Source organism: Heloderma suspectum, chromosome 13 (genome assembly GCF_057233095.1).
Source record: "Heloderma suspectum isolate Gila_16-S chromosome 13, 16-S_ref, whole genome shotgun sequence".
In the NCBI taxonomy this organism is placed as follows: Eukaryota; Metazoa; Chordata; class Lepidosauria; order Squamata; family Helodermatidae; genus Heloderma; species Heloderma suspectum.
Window position 1 is genome coordinate 7231015 of NC_139470.1, and position 21914 is coordinate 7252928.

The 21914-nt window shown below is 47.4% G+C and overlaps 1 protein-coding gene across 21 annotated transcripts in view; it reads right to left on the reverse strand.

The window, feature by feature from the left end:
* Positions 1 to 21914, reverse strand: part of NCOR2 (nuclear receptor corepressor 2) — a 414582-nt gene that overhangs the window by 183315 nt on the left and 209353 nt on the right. For all 21 annotated transcript variants that reach the window (XM_084819282.1, XM_084819284.1, XM_084819296.1 and 18 more), the window contains one exon: positions 17175 to 17288. In XM_084819282.1, the coding sequence (XP_084675408.1) occupies positions 17175 to 17288 (114 nt within the window). The remainder of the gene's footprint in view (positions 1 to 17174; positions 17289 to 21914) is intronic.

A 21914-nucleotide genomic window follows, 5' to 3' on the forward strand; every position in this document is an offset into this window, starting at 1 on the left:
AGCACTGCTAGGTAATCTTACACCTTGGCCTTCCGGGCCTTATGGGGTTCCCCTTTAGACAGCCATGTGTATTATTTCAGTTGTGTGAAGCACACGATTAACATTTCTTTCCCCACCACCATTCCACGCTTGACAATGCTTCTACATTCCTGATATGTTAGAACATCGACAAAACTGCCAACCCCATGAAAAAATACTCAGAACATGTGGAGTTTTGCATTTTAAATCATAGTACCATCATGACACAGGAATAAAGTGGAGTTTGCTTCTGCTGACTCTCTTTGGGTGGTCATCTGGGGATCCCCTGAGCTGCAGGCCCCTGGACTTTGGCCCCAGGTTCCAGCCCAAGCTGCACCAGCGGCAACAGTCACGTCCCAAGCATCCAGTTGTGTACAGCTGGTGCTACGTGCCTCTTGCGCCATAGTCCAGGTGACACCACACACATACACACGGATGCATGCACCACCCCATAGATTCATAGTCCAAGTGATGCCCCCCCCCCACACGGATGCATGCACCACCCCATAGATTCAAAGTCCAAGTGACGCCCCCCACACATACACAAAGGATGCATGCACCACCCCATGGAAAAGTTTAACTTTGCCTGTGGCAACAGCAGCAAATGACCGGATGGCCCAAGGACATGGGAATCAAGCCACTGATGCATGCTAAATGCTCATGGGTACCCTGAACTTTATTTCCAGGAAACAGGAAGAAAAAACTTGGGGGCTTGAGATGGTCTTGAAATGATTTGGAAGCCCCTTTGCCCCCTGATTCCTGGATGCGAAGGGACTCTGTAGCTGCTCGATCGCTAGGGGCTGAGGTAGGCAGCCTGGAGCCCACTTGAAGTTTTGGGCTTCAGTTCCCATCCCTGACCATTGCCCATAGAGGCTGGGGCTAATGGGAGCTGCAGTCCAAAGCATCTGGAGGGCACCAGGTTGCCTACTCCTAGTCTCGAAAAATGCACTCTGCTGTTGTCTAGGGGCATTCTCACCTACAGGTCCCAGGCCTCAGCCTGGGAACTGAGCACAAACTCCAGAGCTGAAACGTGGGGAGTTCTGGCACAAAGGGAGCCGTACGAATCGATTGGGGCCCTCGGCGCAATGAAAAGACACGCCATGGGTGACCGCAGCCGGAATAACACGTTGCACAGCCGAGAAGCCACCCAGTGGCCAACTTTCACATTACCCTCCCAGAAAACAATGCCAGGAACTGCAACTGCAGGCTGCATTTCCAAAGAGCCACAGACCAGCACAGGGCATGAGTCATCGCCAGAAAAGGAGAGCTAGAAAGGGAAGTGTGAACGCAATTGTCATCAAACCAGAACTGAGTGAAAGGGCTTAAAACGTATCGAGTTCAAGGAAGGACAGCGCTTGGGAACAGCTCTGTTCTCTAGACAGCGGTGCAGCGGCGAGAAGTGGACTTTGTTACAAAACACTACAACACACAGACACACACACACCGGCCCTATCATAAAGGCAGGACTGCCTAGCAAGAAGAGCTTCCCACAGTTGCAAAAAGGTTTGCACGGAGCCGTGGCCCAGGTATTAAATGCAAACACATACAGACACAGATACACACACACAAACACACACACACAGATGCAACATCAAAGTGTTGAATATCTCCATGGGAACAGAGGAAGCTGCCTTGGACCAAGTCAGACCCTTGGTCCATCCAGCCCAGCCCAGTATTGTCAACACTGACTGGCAGCAGCAGCTCGCCAGGGTTTCAGGCTTGATTCTTTCCTAGCTCTGCCTTGAGGCGGCAGAGATCAAAACTCGGTCCTTCTGTGTGCGCAGCAGCAGCTCATGCACAGAGCTGCAGCCCTTTTCATCTCCCTCAACTTTCGAAAATGGTATTCTTTTACCTGACAAGTGAAACCGTGGGCAACTTTCTGTAGCGCACCTTGGTTAAAACTAGTGTTGTGCTGAAAATTTCTCCCACATTTTTTTTGACCATTCTCATTCAATTTGACAGAAAAGAAATTGCTTCCGAAAAGAAATTCAACGATGAAGAAAATTTCGGAGAAATTCTCATGGGTTGCAGGTTGGCTTCTTGCGCTTTCCTTACATAGGAGGTAGCCAAGCAGTGTGCCCAGGTTTTTCATTCTACAATCATCACTCCAGCTGCCTCCTTGGCTTCCCACACGTCAATTAAAGCCCAGCGGAAGACCTCATGAGGTAATTCCGCCCAGAGGGCTTTTCTGGATCAGGAAGTGCAGGCAGTCAAGGAGGCTGCAGAGCAATGGAGAGATGTGTAACAGAAAGAAAATACAGACACAGCACCCTCGGCTGCCTTGCAGTAATTAGGTGAGCTCAAACACAGCACAAAAGGAATTTAAAAACACCCTGAGAATGAGGGAGAAAAATGGAAGCCTCTTTCATAGGGGATGAAACTTTGGCTCAGCACTAGCCCCACCTCCCCTCTGGGGCTAGACACAACTATGCCCTCTGCATTGTGGTGGATGCAAATTGGGGGCCAGCCTGCCAAACTGTTGGCACTGCTGCACGAAAAACCAAAACCCCTTATGAAAAAACAAGTTGCACTACAACTCCTGCTAACAGTGAACCCGGTGAAAATTTCACCCCAATTTCTCTGCCCACAAAAAGGGTGGAGAATTTGAAAGGCCATCTGCGGACAGCTCCAGTTAAAATTGAGTAGTGGGCCAGATCTGGCGTGTAGGGTTCCAGTTAACCATGCCAGATCTGATCTGCACAATGAATAAATACATGTATCCTACTTCAGAAGATTAAAAAAAATGTATTTATTAAATTAATGCCACTTATATCTTGCCCTTCTTCCATCACAGAATTCAAACTGGCTTACATGGAGTTCCTAGATGGTCTCCCATCTAGGCACTGACCAGCCCCAGACCTGCTTAACTTCAGCGGAGTGGCATTGTCACACACTCTCAGACACATCCTGGGACAGCAGTATTCTTTATTTCTGTGAATGCTAGACCAAATAATTCCTTTATCATTCATTCTATACACAAATACTGTATCTGGAATGTAAATAGATAGTTTATACCAATGGTCTGATTTTAGTCGCACGGTCTCCTTGCCATCAGAGCAAGTATCTTTGGCCTACACAGTATGCAGTACACCAGCTTGGAGAAGGTTGCAGTGGACACAGTTTTGCTAATAAAATCATTCAGAAAGGATCCTTCCCCCACCCCACCCACCCCCGGGCATGGAGGTCTTCCTGAAGGGAACAGTGCACTGTAATGGAGACGTCCTGTTAATTCACTGTGCCATAATTTACCCACAGGGGCCTGTCGTGTCGTGCTGGGCACCATTTTTGCATGGTGCCTGCAGACACCCAGCACAACGCAACAGCTCCCACAGGTAAATTAAGCCACTGTGGGCTGTGTCGTGTGAATCAGGTCATTAAAAATAAAGCATACAGCAATTAAGGATACTTTTAAAAGGCCCGGGAGAATAAAAACGTCTTTGCCCAGGGAGGCCTGGAGCATCATGGGGTAGTTGATTTTTGTATGGTGACCATGGGCTATGTGAGGGTGTCTAACCCTCAAACTACCTGTTGCCTGGGTTCACACAACACAAGCTGGACACCCATGAGCTCCATGCAAAAACGGCACCCAGCACAACACAACAGCCCCTGCAGGTAAATTAAGCCATGGTAGCCTGTCCCGTCCTGCGAACCAGGTCAGTATGTTTAATGCTGCTGTAAAAAACATCTTCTCCATGATTTTAGCTGCTCGGTTATTTATCTCTTTTAAATGCTGAATTTTTGGTTGCTGCTTTTAAAACCATACTTTTTAACGTGATTTATTATTAGTTTTATCATTGGTTTTATTGGTTTTGCTTTTGTTGTGTATGTCACCCTGAGAGCTTCAGCTACAGGGCTACTCATAAATTGAAGAGATAAATAAAACATTGTGAAAGAAACGTCCTATATTATGGAAACATGTGAAGGTCTGAAGTGAGCAATTTGCACCACTGGAACTCCAAAGGTCCTCCATCAAATCCTGCTCTCTCCATGGGACAAGTGTAAAATAATTTCATGGTAGGATGCCTGCAGCCTAATAATTGGCTGGCTAATTCATGTAGCTCAATGCTCTCTTAAGTTTGCCAGACTGCAATGTTGCAGAGACAGGAGAAGGCATACAACTGGGAGAATGCCCCTGGCGAGATCTAGATTCCGGTTGCTTTAATCGCACACACCTCTCAAACACTCCTGTCTCTTTTTCTCCCTTATCTTCTGTAGTTGGACTACAGTTCTGCAAATGATGGGAATTGTAGTCCGAAGAGCACCAGGTTGGGGAAGGCTGGCATATAGTCAGTCTCTTTTACTATTTCTGCCCCCCCTCCACCCCAGTCTCATTCTCTACCGGGCCCTCCTTCGTGGTCCTCTTCCTGCACCTTTCTTTCAGCCTCTGCGATCCCTGTCATTTTTCCAGTCTTCAACCTGCTCCCAATGTGAGGTTTTAATTCCCTCCAAACAGACCACTTTCTCTACCTTCCTTAGTTTCCTGAGTAACTGAACATTCCGTGACATCACATCAGGCCAGCCAATCGGTGTCAGAGGCGCTATTGCTCCAAACAAAATACAATATAAGTTTAGCCAGCAATTCTGTTTATAAGGTGCCATCTGACTCAGTCAGCAGGTCCCAGATTTCATAGCCCTAGTGACACAACCAGCGATCCAGCAAACTGGATGCCTGATGCTGCCTCCATCAATGAATGCAATATAAGGGTGGGCCATGTGAGAATCATAGAATAGAAGGGTTGGAAGGGGCCTACAAGGCCATCGAGTCCAACTCCCTGCTCAGTGCAGGAATCCAAGTCCAAGCATCCTTGACAAGTGGCTGTCCAGCTTCATATTGAATGCCTCCAGTGTGGGAGAGTCCACCACCTCCCTAGGGAATTGGTTCCATTGTCGTGTTGCTCTAACAGTCAGGAAGTTTTTCCTGATGTTCAGCCGGGATCTGGCTTCCTGTAACTTGAGCCCATTATTCCGTGTCCTGCACTCTGGGATGATCGAGAAGAGAAGATATGAACCCTCAGCTGGAAGGTATTATTCAAAAGTTGCAAGTTCACTGCTGAAAGTGGTCAACAACTAACTGACCACTGGGCACTTTGTGACCAAAGAAACAAACACCCCCTTCATTTGTGGCCAGTGAGACAGCTTGGAAAAACGACGTGGTACAGAAATGAAATAACGTAAATGATCCAATGTACTGAAATCTGCAGTCTCTGCTTGTAGCTCCTTTTCTATCCCAAGAGGCTTCCCACACCTCCAGTCGGAATTTGCCTTTAAAGAAGTGCTCTAAAAATGTTTAATTATTTAAGAAGCTAGTCAAATTGCTCCCTGGAGAAGCTTTTGGAACACAGCGTCCCTCAGAATCAGGACAGCATGAGACGTACTGCATTGCCTTTTATTCTTTTATTAGTGCCGTGTAGCAGATGCAGGGTTGGATCTGGTTGACCCTGCTAAGGAAGCTCACTGCAATGGCCTTTGGCAACTCAGTCCTGTCGACACTGGCTGGCAGCAGCTCTCCAGCTGTCTTTCAGATGGGACTCTTTGCTGGCCCTACCTGGAGATGCCAAGAAGCGGACCTTGGACCTCTTGTACGCAAAGCACATGCTTACCACCGAGCCGCAGCCCTTCTCTTAACCTCCATCCACCACACAGGTCTTCCTAGACCAGGGGTGAGCAACACGCAGTCCGCGGGCTGCTTGCAGTCCCTCTGAGCTCCCCACTCCGCATTTGCTGTGATGGTGGCAACAACAAAAATTGCCAGTTTGCCGTTGAAATTCAGCAGTATAGTGGCAGTGAAAAGGGGTCAGTTTTACTCTAAAACAACGTGCATGGAGACTGCGCACCTTGTCTTCACCCAAAATCACACTCCTGGAAGCCTCCTGCAAGCGTGGTTTTGTTGTAAAGTAAGCTCGCCCCTTTTTTACCGCCAGTGAAATGCAGTGACGCATTTGGCAGGGGTGTGGCTCCTGGTGGGGTTGGACGGGGGGACACAATGCATCCTCCCTCTCCCAGATGTTGTGCACCCCTGACTAAACCTGGGACCTTGCGCATGCTAAGCATCTGCTCTACCCCTGAGCGACAGCCCTTCTCCCATATGGCCCCACTAGAAATGGGATGCTAGTCTAGACAGACCTTTGCTCTAACTCAGCAGGGCTCTTCTTGTGTTCTCAGGCTCTGATGCAGCGACATGGCCATGCTCAGTGATTCTGTGACAGAGTGGGGATTTTGACCCAAGTCTACTGGGTACAACCATCTACCACTGGACTGGACCAACCTTAGAGGCAAACCGAGCAACTCCCTGGGGTGCCCCCATTTTAATTTAAAAGCCCAAGCCTTGTCTGGTGACCCACAGAGCCCCAGCATCTGCTGCTGCAAAAAACGGGGGGGGGGAGGGGAGAATGCTCTAGGAACAGGCTCTATGGTTCCTGCCACAGAAGCTTCATTCCTAGAATGTTCTTGGAGCATCTTAGGAAGCAGTGCTTGAAAGTGTGTGCATGAACGCATACAAGCGTGGCCCCCGCCACCCCAGCAGGCCCCTGATGCAGCCCTTGGGGCCAAAAAGGTTATACACCCCTGCCCTAAGGAACGCCTTGTCCCAGACGAACATACCCATATTTTAAGAACTTTTTTTAGAGTCCCTGCTCCAGGGTCATCCACCATTTAATCCCAGGGCTGGCACAAAACATTTTGCTGCATATAGCAAAGGACAAGGCGGTGTCCCCTCCCCAAATTTCATGTACAGAATAACCACATTGGCTGTTGAATCTTACTTCAACACTGGTGATGGGACAGCATCCCCCATCACACCTGAGGGCAGCTTAAAGAGTGCAGGGCAGGCTAGATGTCCTTCAACGCCTTGATGTCATTCTCCACCCCCAGCAACTGCTGCCCGATGTGGCCACCTCACTTTGCCTAACGGTAGGGCTGGCCTTGTGTAAACTACAATGGACGGTGACCCAGGACAGGGTCTTTTGCGAAGCGGCACCAAGGTTTTGTTACTCCCTCTCCAGAAATGCTCATTCCATTCACTTGCTTCTAGTTGTTATATAAAACAAACAAACAAACAAACAAACAATGAAGTGAGCCAGAGTGCACAAAAGTCTATAGCAAAATAAATGTGTTAGTTCTGAAGGTGCCATAAGGCTCTTCATTGTTTTTGCTGCAATAGACTAACATTGCTACCCTCTGGAAATAAATATATATTTTTAGCTAGGGCAGCTCTGCAATTGTTGCTTGAGGAAGTGTTGGCTCCATCTTGACTATTTAACATAGCTCATTTGACACACTGTATTGTTTTATTTCACTGTCTTAATGTTTTTTTTCCCCAGACTGTAAACTAGGTTTACTGGACCAAACGGCAGAGTAAATAAAGCGGGGGAGGGGGGGAGTGTCTTACAGACAAAATCTATGAAGTTCTTGAAAATGACACGTGTTTCCTACCAGGGCTGCAAAAAGATCTTGTCTCTTAAGGCTGCAATCCTAAACACACTTACTAGGGAGTAAGCCTCATTGAACAGAGTGGGATGTACCTCTGAGTAAACATGCATTGGATGGCACTGCGAGTCACTCATGCACTGCTTCAGGGATGGTTGGAGGGGGGGGGGGGCTACCCTTTTGTAAGCCAAGAGGGAAGAGATGAGGAAACAAGAGTTATTTTGAGAAAAAGAGGGAGGTGTTTTTCCTGGAATTCCTCCAGCCACTATTCCAAAGAGGCGGCCGCTGAACCATGCTCCGGATTTTATTTATAGCATCCCCTCAGCTGGGCAATGCTGTGCCTCGGAACATAACATAAGCATTTCCATTCAGGATCAGGCTTCCTCGCATGGATGGAGACAAGCAAACCTTTTAAGAGAGGCCAAAAACACAAACAAACAGAGAGAGCGTTTTGCTGAATTCATAGCTCCTCTCTGAGGAGCCACCCTCCACATTTGCAAACCCAATCGCGACCATGAATCCAAGCTTTGGATAGCAGGCAGGTGGCTTCCTCTGCCTCCCGGGGATGAGCTCAAGAAATAGTGGCTTGACTGGGCTAGGACTCTGGCTGAGCGGAAACAATCTTCCTGTTTCTGCTATGTTTTGGCTTTTGTTGTTTGGGCTGGAAAACTTCCCCTCGAGGACTAGGTTTGGGTACAATCTCCCATACTTCCTGACTGGACTAGACCGCTGCGGACATCAGCATCTTTGAGCTTATGTGGGGAAGTGGTACGAAACACAGTAAATAAACAAAATCTATTTCAAGGGGGCAACTCCTCCAAGCAGCGGCCAGCTAATACACATCTGCCCCAATCTAGCCAAAGGCAGAGCCACAAGCGATCCATCGAGGAAGGATCCACTCCACACACCTCTGGAATGTAAGAGATGCTTCTCGGGACAGAGAGGCGATTGCCCAGTCAGTGAGGTGTTGTTAGAGAGACAGAGTAGGCCGGGGGGTGTAGTCCAGATGTTTTGGACTACAATTCTAACAATCTCTAACCACTGGCCATGCTAGCTGGGGCTGATGGGAGCTGTAGTCCAAAGCATTCTGTAGTCCAAGACATCTGCGTATTCCTGAACTAGGGAGACCCAGGTTCAAATCGCCACTCATCCATGGACCTCTGGCTGACCGTGGGCCAGTAACACATTCTCTCAGCCTAAGCTACCTCACAAGGTTATTTTGAGGGTGAAATGAATCTCGGACTGGAGGTAATGGTGGGGATTCCTCCAGGAGGCTTGGTACGATGATTTGGGGAGCTCAGCGGGCCGGATTCGGCCCACAGGCTGGGGGGTTCACACCGCCGCTTTAGAGGAAATGCAGAATAAGCACATAATAAATACAGACACAATATACCCATTCTGGTAAGGACCAGACATCCCAGGCAGAGACAGGGCCCAGAGAACATGATTAAAGGCACAATCCTATGCATGTCTAGACAGAAAAAAGTCCTACAAATCTCGGCATCCCTCCAGGCAGCCATGCTGGCTGCGGCATGCTGGGAAGTGTACGACTTTTTCCTGCCTAAATGTGCATAGGATTGCGCCCTAAGGCTCCCTGCTAAAGCTGAGGTCACTGCAAAAATTGAGATTCTCCAGAAAATGAACTTGATTCCTAGCAGTGTCCTTTGTGAACATGTCTGGGATTCATCTCTGCCCATCACATTTTATACACATCTACAGCAGGGAAACACCAGTTAGCACAGCCCCAGCAAACACTACCTTTGTGTAAAAAATGAGGCAGCACATAACACATTTGAGTGCCAGCATGTGCCTCACTCTATATCAGACTTCCCCAACCTGGAAGCCTCCAGATGTGTTCGACTACAACCTCCATCACCTGGGGGATGGTGGGAGTTGTATTCTAAGGCATCTGGAGGGCTCCAGGTTGGAGAAAGCTGCTCCATATCTTCTATAGAAAGTATTTTAATTGCAGCTGCGAAAAAGAAGACAGCTGGGCATTCCACCCTGCAGATCTGATTTCTTCACAGAGCAGGCTGCGAATGACCAGCCAGGTCTGCAAATGACTAACCGAGGAGGAAACAGGCTACCGGGGATGGCTCCAAAGACTGCCGCCAAGGCTTCCTGTGCAAATTGAAGTGGAAAGACTAGTTTCACTTCCTCTAGAGAGCATGTTTTCATAGTCTTATCAAAGTTTCCTCCCGTGGGGTTTCTGAGAGTGAGGTCTTTATACCTCACAAGGCAACATCACAAACCTAGCAGGAATTGAAGAGAGGAAAACAAAACCGTTCTCCCTCCCTCTCTACCTGGAAGGGTTTTTATTGGCAACTGTAGATACGTTTTACAATTTTACCCTATTCTATCTGGATATTTCTACTAGCTTATTGACTAATTAGCTAAAAAATACACCCTGGGGATCCCCTACGCTGGGAGCGCCCCTCTCTCCTGCTACCATCAGTTCTTTAACACAGCTACCAGTCTGATTCAATGAATAACAAATTAAAACAATCACTCTAACTTTCTTCAAATCCTACCTTAGGGCACAACTTTTCCATGAGGTCTCAGGCACAACCCCACTAGCTCATGCACTGTATTGGGACTAAGCCTGCAACTCAGCCTCCCCAAAACCTAGTGCCCTCCAGATGTGTTGGACTGCAATTCCCAGCATTCCCTGGGAATGGGAAGGCTGCAGTAACTACACCATAACTGAAATAATGCATATTCTTTCCCACATTTTCCCCCACCTCTTCTTCCCTACCACCATCACCATTGTCTTCCCTGTCTGAAATTTTAGATTGGAAGCTCCTGAAGGACAGGGATCTGTCCTCTTATGCTTTGTAAAGCACTAAGGCACTGGAGCTATACGAATAAACAAATCTATTAAAACGTATACAATTAATGGGCTGAAATTCCTTTAATTGGGCTAGACCATTTCTCTGCACTGCCCAGGTTCCTCACACTCGCTCCAGATGGAAAACAGGAAGGCTAACCTGGAACATAGGAAATATAGGAAGCTGCCTTAGACAGAGTCAGCCCTTTGGTCCATCCAGCCCAGTATTGTCTACACTGACTGGCAGTAACTCTCCAGGGCTTCAGGCTGGCAGTTTTTTCAGCCTCACCTGGAGATGCCAGGGATCGAACCTGGGGCTGTCTGCATGCAAAGCCGGTGCTCCACCATTGAGCTGCTGCCTTCTCCTGTTTAGACTGTCCTGTTTAGGAACGCAACTACAGACTGAAACGCCTGGCAAAATAAAAGGCAGCTGGCCTTTCAAGGGGGAAAGGGTCATGGCTGCAGCGGTGCACAACCGAAGCGCAAATGTACACGTCTGGCTCGAGTGCAAGATCTGCATCACACACCCACAACCAGCCTGTTCTTGTTGATAGAGTGTTACCCTCACACTTAAAAACAAACAAACAAACAAACAAACCCTGAGTTAGCCCTGGTGGGGGAGGGACCCGCAAATGAGCTGAAACACTGAAATCACGAGCCGGGGTCCAAGGACATTGGTGCCTTTTGCGGCGCACCACTTGAGGAAAGAGTGTGGAAGAAGATGGGGCAGTATTGCCCTCCATGGATCTGTTGCCCCTGGCCTTCCGGCTGGATCCCCCAGGCCTGGTCGCAAATGTATGGGGTGAAGCCTAGATCATTTCCTGGGTGACAGACAGGCTCCGGCCTTGCCTGCGTGGCTCCCCAGCTTTGCTCTGCTCATCATCCTGTCTCTTCCTCCTTAAATCCCACTACTTACCCTCAATCCCATGTGACAGGTTCAAGAGGGCCCAGGCTCAGCAGTATAGCACATGCTTTGCATGCAAATGCCGTGAGTTCAATCCTCCAGGTAAAAGGATTCTCAGACGCAGCAGGCGATGGGATTAGTCTTGGGGCAGGCAACTTAGTGCCCTCCAGATATTCTGGACCTGACGATGGGTCATGCTGGCTGGGGCTGATTGGGGTCACACCCCCAAACGTCTGGAGGGCATCAGGTCGCCTACTCCTGCCTTACACAGCCGCTGCCAATCAAAGCAGACAATCTTGGGCTTGATGGGCTGACTTGGTGAAAGGCTGCTTCACCATAAGGCTGCACCAGTGGCTACTTGGTTTGATGGCTATGTGCTACCTTCAGTAGCAGAGGCAGTATGCTTATGTACACCAGCTGCTGGGGAACATGGGTGGGAGGGTGCCGTTGCACTCGTCCTGCTTGTGGTTCCCGGTCGACAGCTGGTTAGCCACTGTGTGAACAGAATGCTGGGCTAGATGGACCCTGGGTCTGATCCAGCAGGGCTCTTCTTATGTTCTTCCATGTTCCTTAACTATTTGCCTGCCTCCATCCTTATCCTCAGCTGAGATGAGGATGGAGGCAGGCAAATGGTTAGGAACAGGTAAGAATATAAGAAGAGCCCTGCTGGATCAGATAGCGGAGATGCCTTTACTCGGACTTATTGGCTCCTCAGATCCATGCTTGCATACAGACTGACCCTCCTACAGATCTGCCCTAGCACCAATCCTGCTGGGGCTCTCTCCTTGCCTGCTCAGCTGCCTACAGCCCAGTAAAGACATTCTGCAACCTGAAAGTTTGGGGTTTAGACCTCTTTCTCTCTTTTCTTAAACTTGCCTCCTTGATGTCTGATCCTTTAGAACTGGGGCACAGATTGCAGGTGACAGCAGGGATACCTCCAGTCAGGAATACCCCAGGGGGTGGGATTTGAAAGCTGAGTCCCATTCCCCTTGAGGAACCAAAGGAGGTTCCATGGGCTGAATGCGGAAACTCAATGGATTCAGCCCAGGGATCTGAGATTCCACCTCGCTGCTTTAGAACTTGGACTATCGACATTTTCCAACTTAGGCCTCTAACAAGAGCGAAGGAAAAGGGCAGGTGTGTAGGGTGGATTCTGGACATGCAAGCAGCTCTCTGTCAGCTGCACAAAAAGAACCTGGGACAGAGGAACACAACACTCATATGTCTGATAAAAAAAAACATGGGGCATGGGGTAAAAACAGCACTGAAGAATTTAACCGCTTAGAGATATTTTTAAAATATGGTAAGCAGTGTATCGATCTTTTAAATAATGATAAAAAGAATCACCTTGGTGGAGAAGACCACAACTTCATCTAAGTCCAGCTTCCTTTTCCCAGTCCTGGCTAGTCAGGCACGCCTGGGAAGCTCACAGACAGAAGAACAAAGGCAACAACCCATGGGAAATTGACTTATAGCAAATCGGACCATCAGCCCTCCTGGCTCAGCATTGTCTACACCGGGGTGGACAGACGGTAGATCTCCAGATGTACTGAATTTCGACTCCCAGCATTCATGACTATTGGCTATTCTGGCAGGGGCTGAGGAGTTGAAGTCTAAACATCTGGAGATCTACCTTCTAACCTCACCTGGTCTACACCAGCTTTCCCCAACCTGGTGCCCTCCAGAGGTTTTGGACTTCAACTCCCATCAGCCCCAGCCAGTATGGCCAATGGTCAGGAATCCCAGGAAGTTGTAGTCCAAAATATCTGGAGGGCACCAGGTTGGGGAAGGCTGGTCTGCTCTGACGGGCAGCAGCTCTCTAGGGTTTCAGACAGGGCTCTTTCCCATCCCTACCTTACCATGCAGAGATGCAACCTGAGACCTTCTGCATCAAAGAAGATACACAAAAAACGAGCCACAGACCTTCCTGATCATTTGTTTCCTGCCTCCGAAACTGGTATACTTCCTCCGAACCTGGAAGTTTCCTTTCAGAAAGAGAGGCCCTTCGCATTTGCACACTCATAACAGCAGTCAAGTGGGTGATCAGATGTGAGAAGGCCTTCTCTGCAGTGGCCCCACACCTTTGGAACAGGTTGCCATCAGAGGTTTGCCATGCTCTGTCATGGCAGGCTTTTAAGAAGGCCTCCGAAACATACTACCTTACCATGGCCTTCTCTTGATATGACTGCTGTTGTTGTTACTGATGTTGTTGTTGCTGCTGGTTTTATTGTTGGCTTTTATTGTTATTTTTATTGCATTTAATATTTTAACTGTTCTTATGTATTTTACTACTGTAAGCCGCCTTGGGAGTGCTTCTGTCCTGAAAGGCAGCCAAGAAATGTTTTAAATAAAAAAATAAAATTCTTGGCTAATAGTAATCAGTAGAACAATCCTCTATGAATGTTTCTATAAAATATTGTGTGTGTGTGTGTGTGTGTATGATTTAGCTGTAAAATGAATTCAAAACATACGCCACAGCAATTACTAATTTAAAAAAAGGACTTGGGAGATGGAAAAATTGCTTCAAGTTCCAATTTTTCAGCATAATGTTGTGTGTATTTATAGACAGCCAGCTATGCCCTTTCAGAGATACAAGCGCTGAGACAGAAAGCGAATTAAAATTTAATCTTATTGATTTCTACAGACACAGTCCCAAGAGGCAAATAGACATCGCTGACTCCTTCCACTGGCTGCACCGCATCACATTAAGTTTTTTTCAAAAACTGGCAGACACTTGGCACGAAAAGGGATGCTTGGAGCTTCTCTGCCACCAGCCGTCCCTTCCCTTCCCCTCCCCACCACCCACCAGAGAATTGGGAGCGGGGAGGGAGGGCGGCTTTAAGGATCCAGAAACTTGGAATGCTGCGCTTTAATTGCTCGTTTCAACAGAGAGCCTTGCCTTTTCTTGACACAGCAGAAGCACTGAAAAGGAAAATGCTGCAGTGGGTGTCCTTGCATGAACTCTCCCTCTCCAGTAAAAGAGAGAGCTGAAGAGGAAAAGACAGAGGGAGGGAGGGAGGGAGGGAGGGAAATTATGAGGTCAACTCTCAAAAAGGAAGCTGACAGGCATTCGCTCAAAGGCTCACTCGCATCTGAGAAACGCCGCAGTCGCTGGGGACGGATGAAAAAGCAGCCACTCACCAGGGAAATACTGCTCCCCTCCGCAACGCCCTGGAAATCCTAGCATGAGTGAGTCCCGCTTTCAGCAAGCTGGAGGCGGCAAGTAGGAAGAAGTGCCAGCCACATTCAGTGGGTTGGTATGGGGTGCGGGGAGAGAGATGATGATAGGACAAAGGGCAGGAGAGACCTAAGGCACATCATGCTAAATGTGCCCTATCTCTTTAACACATATACCCACTTCTATATAGTGATGGGAAAATTTACTCTGAATGAATTTGTTATTTATTTATTTAGTACATTTCTAATCCGGCCAATAACTAATGTTGGCTGGGTGGATTACAACCAGTTAAAAACCTAAAATGCCATTTTAAAACGCAGTTAAAAATATAAAATACAATACATGTATTTGAAAGAATAAAACACAATATAATAAAAATAAACAGCACAGGAATCGATCAACAGCCATAATAACCTAGAACTAGGTCTCTAAAATGCCTGGGAGAAAAGAAAGATCTTTGCCTGGTGCTAAGAAGCTAACAACGTAGGTTCCAGGCGAACCTCTTGGGGGAGTTTATTCCATAAGTGGGGTGCCACCACTGGGAATGCCCTCGTTCTTGTAGCCACCTGCCTCGCTTTCTTTGGTGGGGGCACTCAGAGGAGGGCCCCCTCAGGATGACCTAAGGGTCCAAGCAGGTACACGTGGGAGGAGACGTGCCTTTAAGATGCTCTGGTCCCAAGCTGTCTAGGGCTTTAAAGGTCAACACCAACACTTTCGAATTGTGCTCAGAAATGGACTGGAAGCCAGTGCAGCTGACAAAGCACTGACATCACATGATCTCTCTGGAACTAACTGAAGTTTCTGAACCGTCTTAAGGTAGCCCCACATACCACACATTGCAGTAATCCAACCGAGAGGTTACCAGAGCATGGATAACTGTTGCCAGGCTTTTATTTGGAAAGTAATAAACTCGTCCATGTGAGTGCCGACAAGAGTTCTCCTTTAATATGAGATCTTGTTTCACGTATATCACAAGTGCAATATCAAAGTGTATCTTTGGAACTGTAGTTTGGAATCACGTAGTGCGGCACAATGTCACGTGTCACCATGTTATGTGACCCTCCTGATTGGTTGTTTTCACGTGGCCTGCCTGTGTAATGGAGGCTTGGACTCGACGGTCTTATAGGCCCCTTCCAACCCTACTATTCTACGATTCTATGTGATGTTTACTTGCCACTGTATATGGAGGAAAAAAGATGGATCTGCAGATGGACCCCCCAGTGCCATCTTTATTTGGGTTCAAAGGTGTAGGTTTGTGTTTTGGAGCTCAGACCCCACCTCTGCCTTCTACTTAAGTTTGTAGGCAAGTTAGTTTTCTTTTAGCTGGTCTTCTAGGAAATGAGTGTTTTGGGACCAACCATGCCTACCAAAGCAGCCATTTTATGAATGAGCACGCCCACCCCATGGCAGCCATTTTGTGAGTGCACCTACAACACTCTCAACATTCCAAATGTGTCCACTGACCCAAGAAGGTTGAGGACCCCTGTGTAGGCTTTGAAGCTCGTAATCAATTCTGAATGTAATAGCAAATTCAAAGTACATCGATCCAGGTTCACTACAAAAGTATTACAATTATTGTTTTGACAAACAAGCTGACAAATTACAAAAACTACTTACATATTTAAAATATTTCTGCCCTGCTTCTTCATATGCACAAGGCAACTTACAATATTTAAAACACCGAACTGGTATATTGCCTGGGAACATGGGGAGGGGTCATAACTCAGAGGCAGCACATCTGCTTTGCATGCAAAAGGTCCCAGGTTTAATCTCTGGCATCTCCAGGAAGGATTCTGGGAAAGACACTAATCCAGGGAAAGGCAACCTGAAGCCCTCCCAATGTTTTGGAAGGCAACTCACATAAGACCCAGGCAGCATGGCCAATGGGATTCTGGGTGTTGTAGTCCAAAACACCTGGCAGGAACCAGGGTGCCTACATTTCTGTAATCTGAAAACCTGGAGAGCCACTGCCAGTCAAGATAGAACAGAAAACAGTGAGCTAGATGAAGTCAGCACAAGGCAGCCTCCTATATTTCTGTGTAACCTGGAAGGTCTATCTGTCACTATTTCCCAGGATAGCCAGATAGAACCTCCATGTTCAAAGGCAGTATACTTTTAAGGGCCAAACACTGGGGGCCAATAGCAGGGGAGAGCAGATGCTTGCCTGCTAGTATCTCAGAAGCCAGAGGGGGTCATTGATTAAGATTTCCAGGGGGAGAGGGGGAGGAAGGGGCGGAGGGAGATGGTAATCAGTATCAGTTGCTCCTCTCCCAGGACTAGCCAAATGAGGAATAAACTGTGTAAAAGAGTAAACACTGCTGAATTAGTCTGCATAACAGAAATCCTGCAGATCGTTCCGTTTGGATAACTGAGACCAGTTGCAGAATAGAGCTCTTCTGATTACAGAAGTCAGGATTAGGGATGGGTGGACAAGCAATCTTCGAGAACACAAGGATTCTCCAAACATCGGCCTACCACTCATCTTGCGCCCAATTCCTATTTGCATATGCTATCGCTGCTCACTCTGCGCGAACATGGAAATTACGCAAATCATGCAGCGAATCAGTCTATGGGGCAAATTTGTGTAAATTTAAGAAATTTGCAGGAATCTAGGAAATTTGCATAAATTTAGGGAACTGTGCAAATTAAACACAAGCACACGTTCAGTGATTTATGAACATTTTGGATGGACACGTGCTTGTAAGGAAAAACCAAATTCTCATACATCCCAAATCGGGATTGCCCAGACATAATGTCTCAAAGCTTGTTTTAGCCCACCCAGGCCTGCCCACCCTTCAAACATCAATAATCCCAAGACTCACCCGATTCTCATCATAGATGATTTGGACCAGGCTGCGATGCTTGGACTCAATCGGTGGAGGCGAGATCGGCTTCTCGGGTTCCAGGGGCTTAGCTGCTTCTTCCTCCAGCTGTTGCTGTGGAAAGTTGAGAAAACGATGATGGTGATGATTAATATTCTGCCTTTTTTCCAATTCTGGGACTCAAGGCAGCTTTACAGTATTAAAACTTGTACAATTACAACCTATAAATAGAAGTATAAATAGCAGTATACAAAAGTTAAAAATATAATTAAATAATCAATAATATTAAAATTGTATAAAATATCAAAACATCAACAAGACATATAGTATCCATCCGTCATATTCTCACAGGTCCAGACTAGCTATCCCCAAAGGCCCGCCGGAACAAAAATGTTTTTACATGCCTGCAAAAGCATATGAAGGAGGGTGCCACCCTCGCCTCCCTGGGAAGGGAGTTCCAGAGAAGGTAAGAGAAGACGAGCGAGCAAGTTTTGAAGGCTCACTCCTGGAGTCTAGAGTGATTCACACACACATGACGTGTATTAATATCTGCACAGTGATGTCTTCCATGCAGCAATGTCCTCACAAGTGACGCATCCCAGAAACCCACAACCTGAGCTGGGTCACACTCAATTCCAAGACATATTAGCATCCCTGGTTTTGAAAAACCTTTCACCTTTCATGTTTGGTTTTTCGTTTTGTTTTTTAAAGGAAAAGAAAGTTTCTAGCCCATATGATTTTGCAGACAAGACTGAAAACACATAATCATCATCATCCTCATATTATTATTATTACTATTATTTACATATATATCCCACCTTTCTTCCATCATGGAACTCAAGGTGGCTACATGTGGTTCCCAGGTGGTCTCCCCTCCAAGCACTGGCCAGCCCCAGACCTGCTTAGCTTCAGCAAGGTGGCTGCCTCATGTGCCTTCAGACCATGTCCTGGGACCAACAGGAATCTTGCATCATCCCAAAAGGTAGTTTGGCATATATACCATACCTCTATGGTACGTCTAAACCTATTGAGAATCTCTCTGGTCCAGTAGGTAGGCACAGACCTGGAATCTTGGCTGGCAATCACAGGTAAGTTAAATTTTTGAGAAGGGATTGAGTCAAAATTGTTTTGAGAGCAGTGCTATCGCCAGAAGCTTCTTTAAGGATGTTCAATCCAGTCAGGCCTTTCACCTCTCCAGCTGCAAACACAACTGAACAACACAACAAAAGCAGGGCTTTCGACCTGACCTGCTCTCCTCAGCACGATGAAACTGGTGCAGCCGTTCTGTCACGCACGGCAAAGCACACCTCCCAAGCCTGCCTAGATGCTGAGAATATTGTCTTTGAACGGGTGGTGTGCAGAGCGGAGAAAGAACCAAAGGTGGTGCACAGCTACACCGTACCATACTGAGACGGATATTGCCTCTGGAGCTGAGGGAGAGGAAGGCCAGGGGGTGAGACACAAGCAGTGTGCCTCCTTCCTTACCCCCTTCTCTCCACCTAGAAAGCTCTGGCTGAATGGGGATGGAACTAGGCATTCTGGAGGACATGCAACTGCATTTCGAAGCAGCAGCTCTGCAGCTCCTCTCTCTCATACACACATCCCATGCCCCCATATTGCCTAGTAAAACAAAATGTACAGTGTCACTGTGCTGTCCTCACTTCATTTTGTCATCTGCCACTCACGGGGAGAAGAGGAACCTGGAGCACAACATCACGTCGTCTCCCCATCCATATGGTATATTAAAAGACAGCAGGCGAGCCGTCCAGCTTGACCACCCTGTCTGTCTGCCCAAGCTAGGCTTTACCAAGGACCCAGGTGAGGCAGAGAGACCCAGGTTTTTCCAGTCTTAACCCGAGGCTTAACCATAACCCTCATGTGAAACTGAAACATCTCTCCATCCACATGGTGTACTAAAACACAGCATGCAAGACAACCTGCTTGACCACTCAATCAGTCTGCCCAAGCTAAGCTTTATTGAGGCCCCTGTTCCTGCACAGGGAGCCAGGCTTTCCTAACCCTAACCTGAGGCTTAACCCTAACCCTCACATGAAACTGACAGATCTCCCATCCACAGGGTATACTAAAAGACAGTAGGCAAGTTGCCCTGGTTGACCACGCAATCTGCCTGCCCACGCTAGGCATTTCAGTGATTTTGCTCAGTTTTTTCCCCATTTTAAAAGGTTGAAATGACTCTCCTAAGTCTTAGTTACTAGTAATAAAAGCTTTAAGCTAAAGTATGCTAGCAATCATTTTATTTTGGACCCACCCACTTCTGGAACGTGGCACCTGAGAGCTTCTCCAAAATTGAATTCAGCCCTAAGTCTGAAGGAGGTTCCCCACTCCAATTATAACACCTACTTCCAGCCTCAGTGGGACCATCCCAAGGGTTGGAGTTGTTTTAGGTGGCCAAATCAGGTTACTGTACTGGTGGATTTTCAGCCACACATGGTCCTAGGAGCTTGACTGGAAAGGACTTCCCTGTAGATACTTTGCTGCTACTGTTGGTTCAAAAGACTAAATAAATCTGCTTCCAGTTACCCAGGAGGTCTCCTGTTTTGCAGCCAATAAAAGCAGCAGCTTTGTTTTATTCCACCCCAAAATTCTGTGTGCCTTTCCCCAAGAAGCAGCCTGCCAGCCTGCCAGAAATGCCCCACAGCACCCCCTAAAAACAGTAAAGCCTGACCTCAGCAGATCTGGCCAAACTAACAAGCTTTGTCAAGATTTGCAGAAAATGTAAAAGACAAACAGAAAACAAACATAAAAAATAGGTCGTTGTCAGAGAACAATAGATTTTGTTATGAAGGTCTACAAAAACCCAAACAAAAAAGAAAATAGGAAATAAAAGGAACGAAGAGGCCGAGCTTGTGACCTTTATAATCAGAATGAGTCTTGACAATTTACCAATTGCTCTTCCCGCTCTCCATCCAACCATCACATGCTGCCTCTTCCTGCCTATAATGCGGAAACCCTCTGCTATGGCAACTCAAGAGGACGCGGCAGCGTGACCCCAGATTCCCCACCAGTGCTGGAAAATGTCCAGCCAGCGAAGTTCATAAGAGGAATGTTGGGCCAATTTTTCTTCTTGGTTGCATCCGAAGATATGACGGGTGACAGGCGTGTATATTTGAAGACTTGGGGGGGAAGCTATAGCTTCTCTCCATCCAATGCTCGAAAGAGGGCATTTAGCGTATGGTATTCACAGTTGAGGCTGGGAATGCGGGCAGCTGTACCCAAATGTAGACTTGGAGGGTCTCTGGCTCAAAGTACCTGAGGAAAATTACTTGAGCTGGAAGCTGGGGCAGCAGGCAGAAAGTACCGCTCTGTTAACCAGGCACGGGCAGAAGGCTAGGCTGCAAGTATTTATACTGGGCCTGCCCAGCGCAGAAGCTTCATACTACCCACCAACCCCAGGGGCTGGTGATGCCAAGCACCAGGGCTGGCCGGCCAAGACATTTTGCTGCCTGAGGCAAAGAACAAAATGGTGCCCCCCCATTCTGTGTACAAAAGTCCACCGAACTGGCAGTTGGATTAGGGTGGCCAGGTGTCCTCTTTTACACAGGACCATCCTCTATCTGAAGGGCTGTTCTGTCCAATTCCAGTTTGAAGATAAAAGATCCATAAAAACTGTTGCCCATCAACAGCACACGAAAAGCAGGCTGAACAGGCAAGCACACAGGTCTCCTGGTTACAGTCTTCTGCACTGCGGTGTACTATTACACTATTTAATATTTCTATTTAAATGATAGCATGTCTAAATTTGAAACTAGACATATGAATTAGCATATGCAAATGTTATACAAATTGCAGTCCTCTTTTTTGGTGACTCATAAGTGGCCATCTTAATTTGAATCTTTATTTGACACTGGCGACAGGAAAGCGTCCTCCACTGCACATGTGGGCATCAAGGCTAACTTAGGTAGTGCAGGGCAGGCTGCATAGCCCACAGCTCTCCCCTCCAAGGTGTTGCTACCACCTTCCAGCCTCTCCCGCCTGAAGCAACTGCCTCACTCTGCCTAGTGGTAGGGCCGGCCCTTATTCCCTTCTGTGCCTGAATAGGGCCTCTGAGGCCTAAGTACACACACAGTTCCAGGTACCTCATAGACTAGGCCTCAGCCTTAGGCTCCCATTTCAAGCCTTTGAATGCCTCACAGGTATTTATAGTTTTGGGCACCAATGTTCAAGATAGACTCTCAGAAGCCAAACAGAATTCATGGGAGCTTACAAAGATAATAAAGGGTACAGATGGGAAGTCCATATGGGAAAGGCTGCAGGTACTGGGCAGACTTACAAAAGAGGCTATTAAGTGGAAATACATCCACAGTTTCCAAATATTTAAACTGTGCTAGAATAAGTTAGGGTGCATTGTGCCATAACCAGTGCTGCAAAATCTGGTTTGCTTGTTTCGTGGAGGACCACCGCTTTATCTTACGTTACAGCAGCAGTGGACAACTTGTGGCCCTCCATATATTTTGACCTACAACTCCCATCAGCCTTAACCAGCATAGCCAATGGTGAAGGATGATGGGAGTTGTAGGCCAACACATCTGGAGGCCCACAAGTCACCCATCCCTGTATTACAGCCTTCTCTTGAAGATCACCTGAGAGGCTTCCAGATTTACAATGTGGCTTCCTCATAGTCTGATGCAGCTGCACGGCACACAAAAGGTAATGGGAAAGCAAAGCTCTGTGTGCAGACAAGGCCAGAGTGCGATACATCATGCAGCATGGAACCTGGCA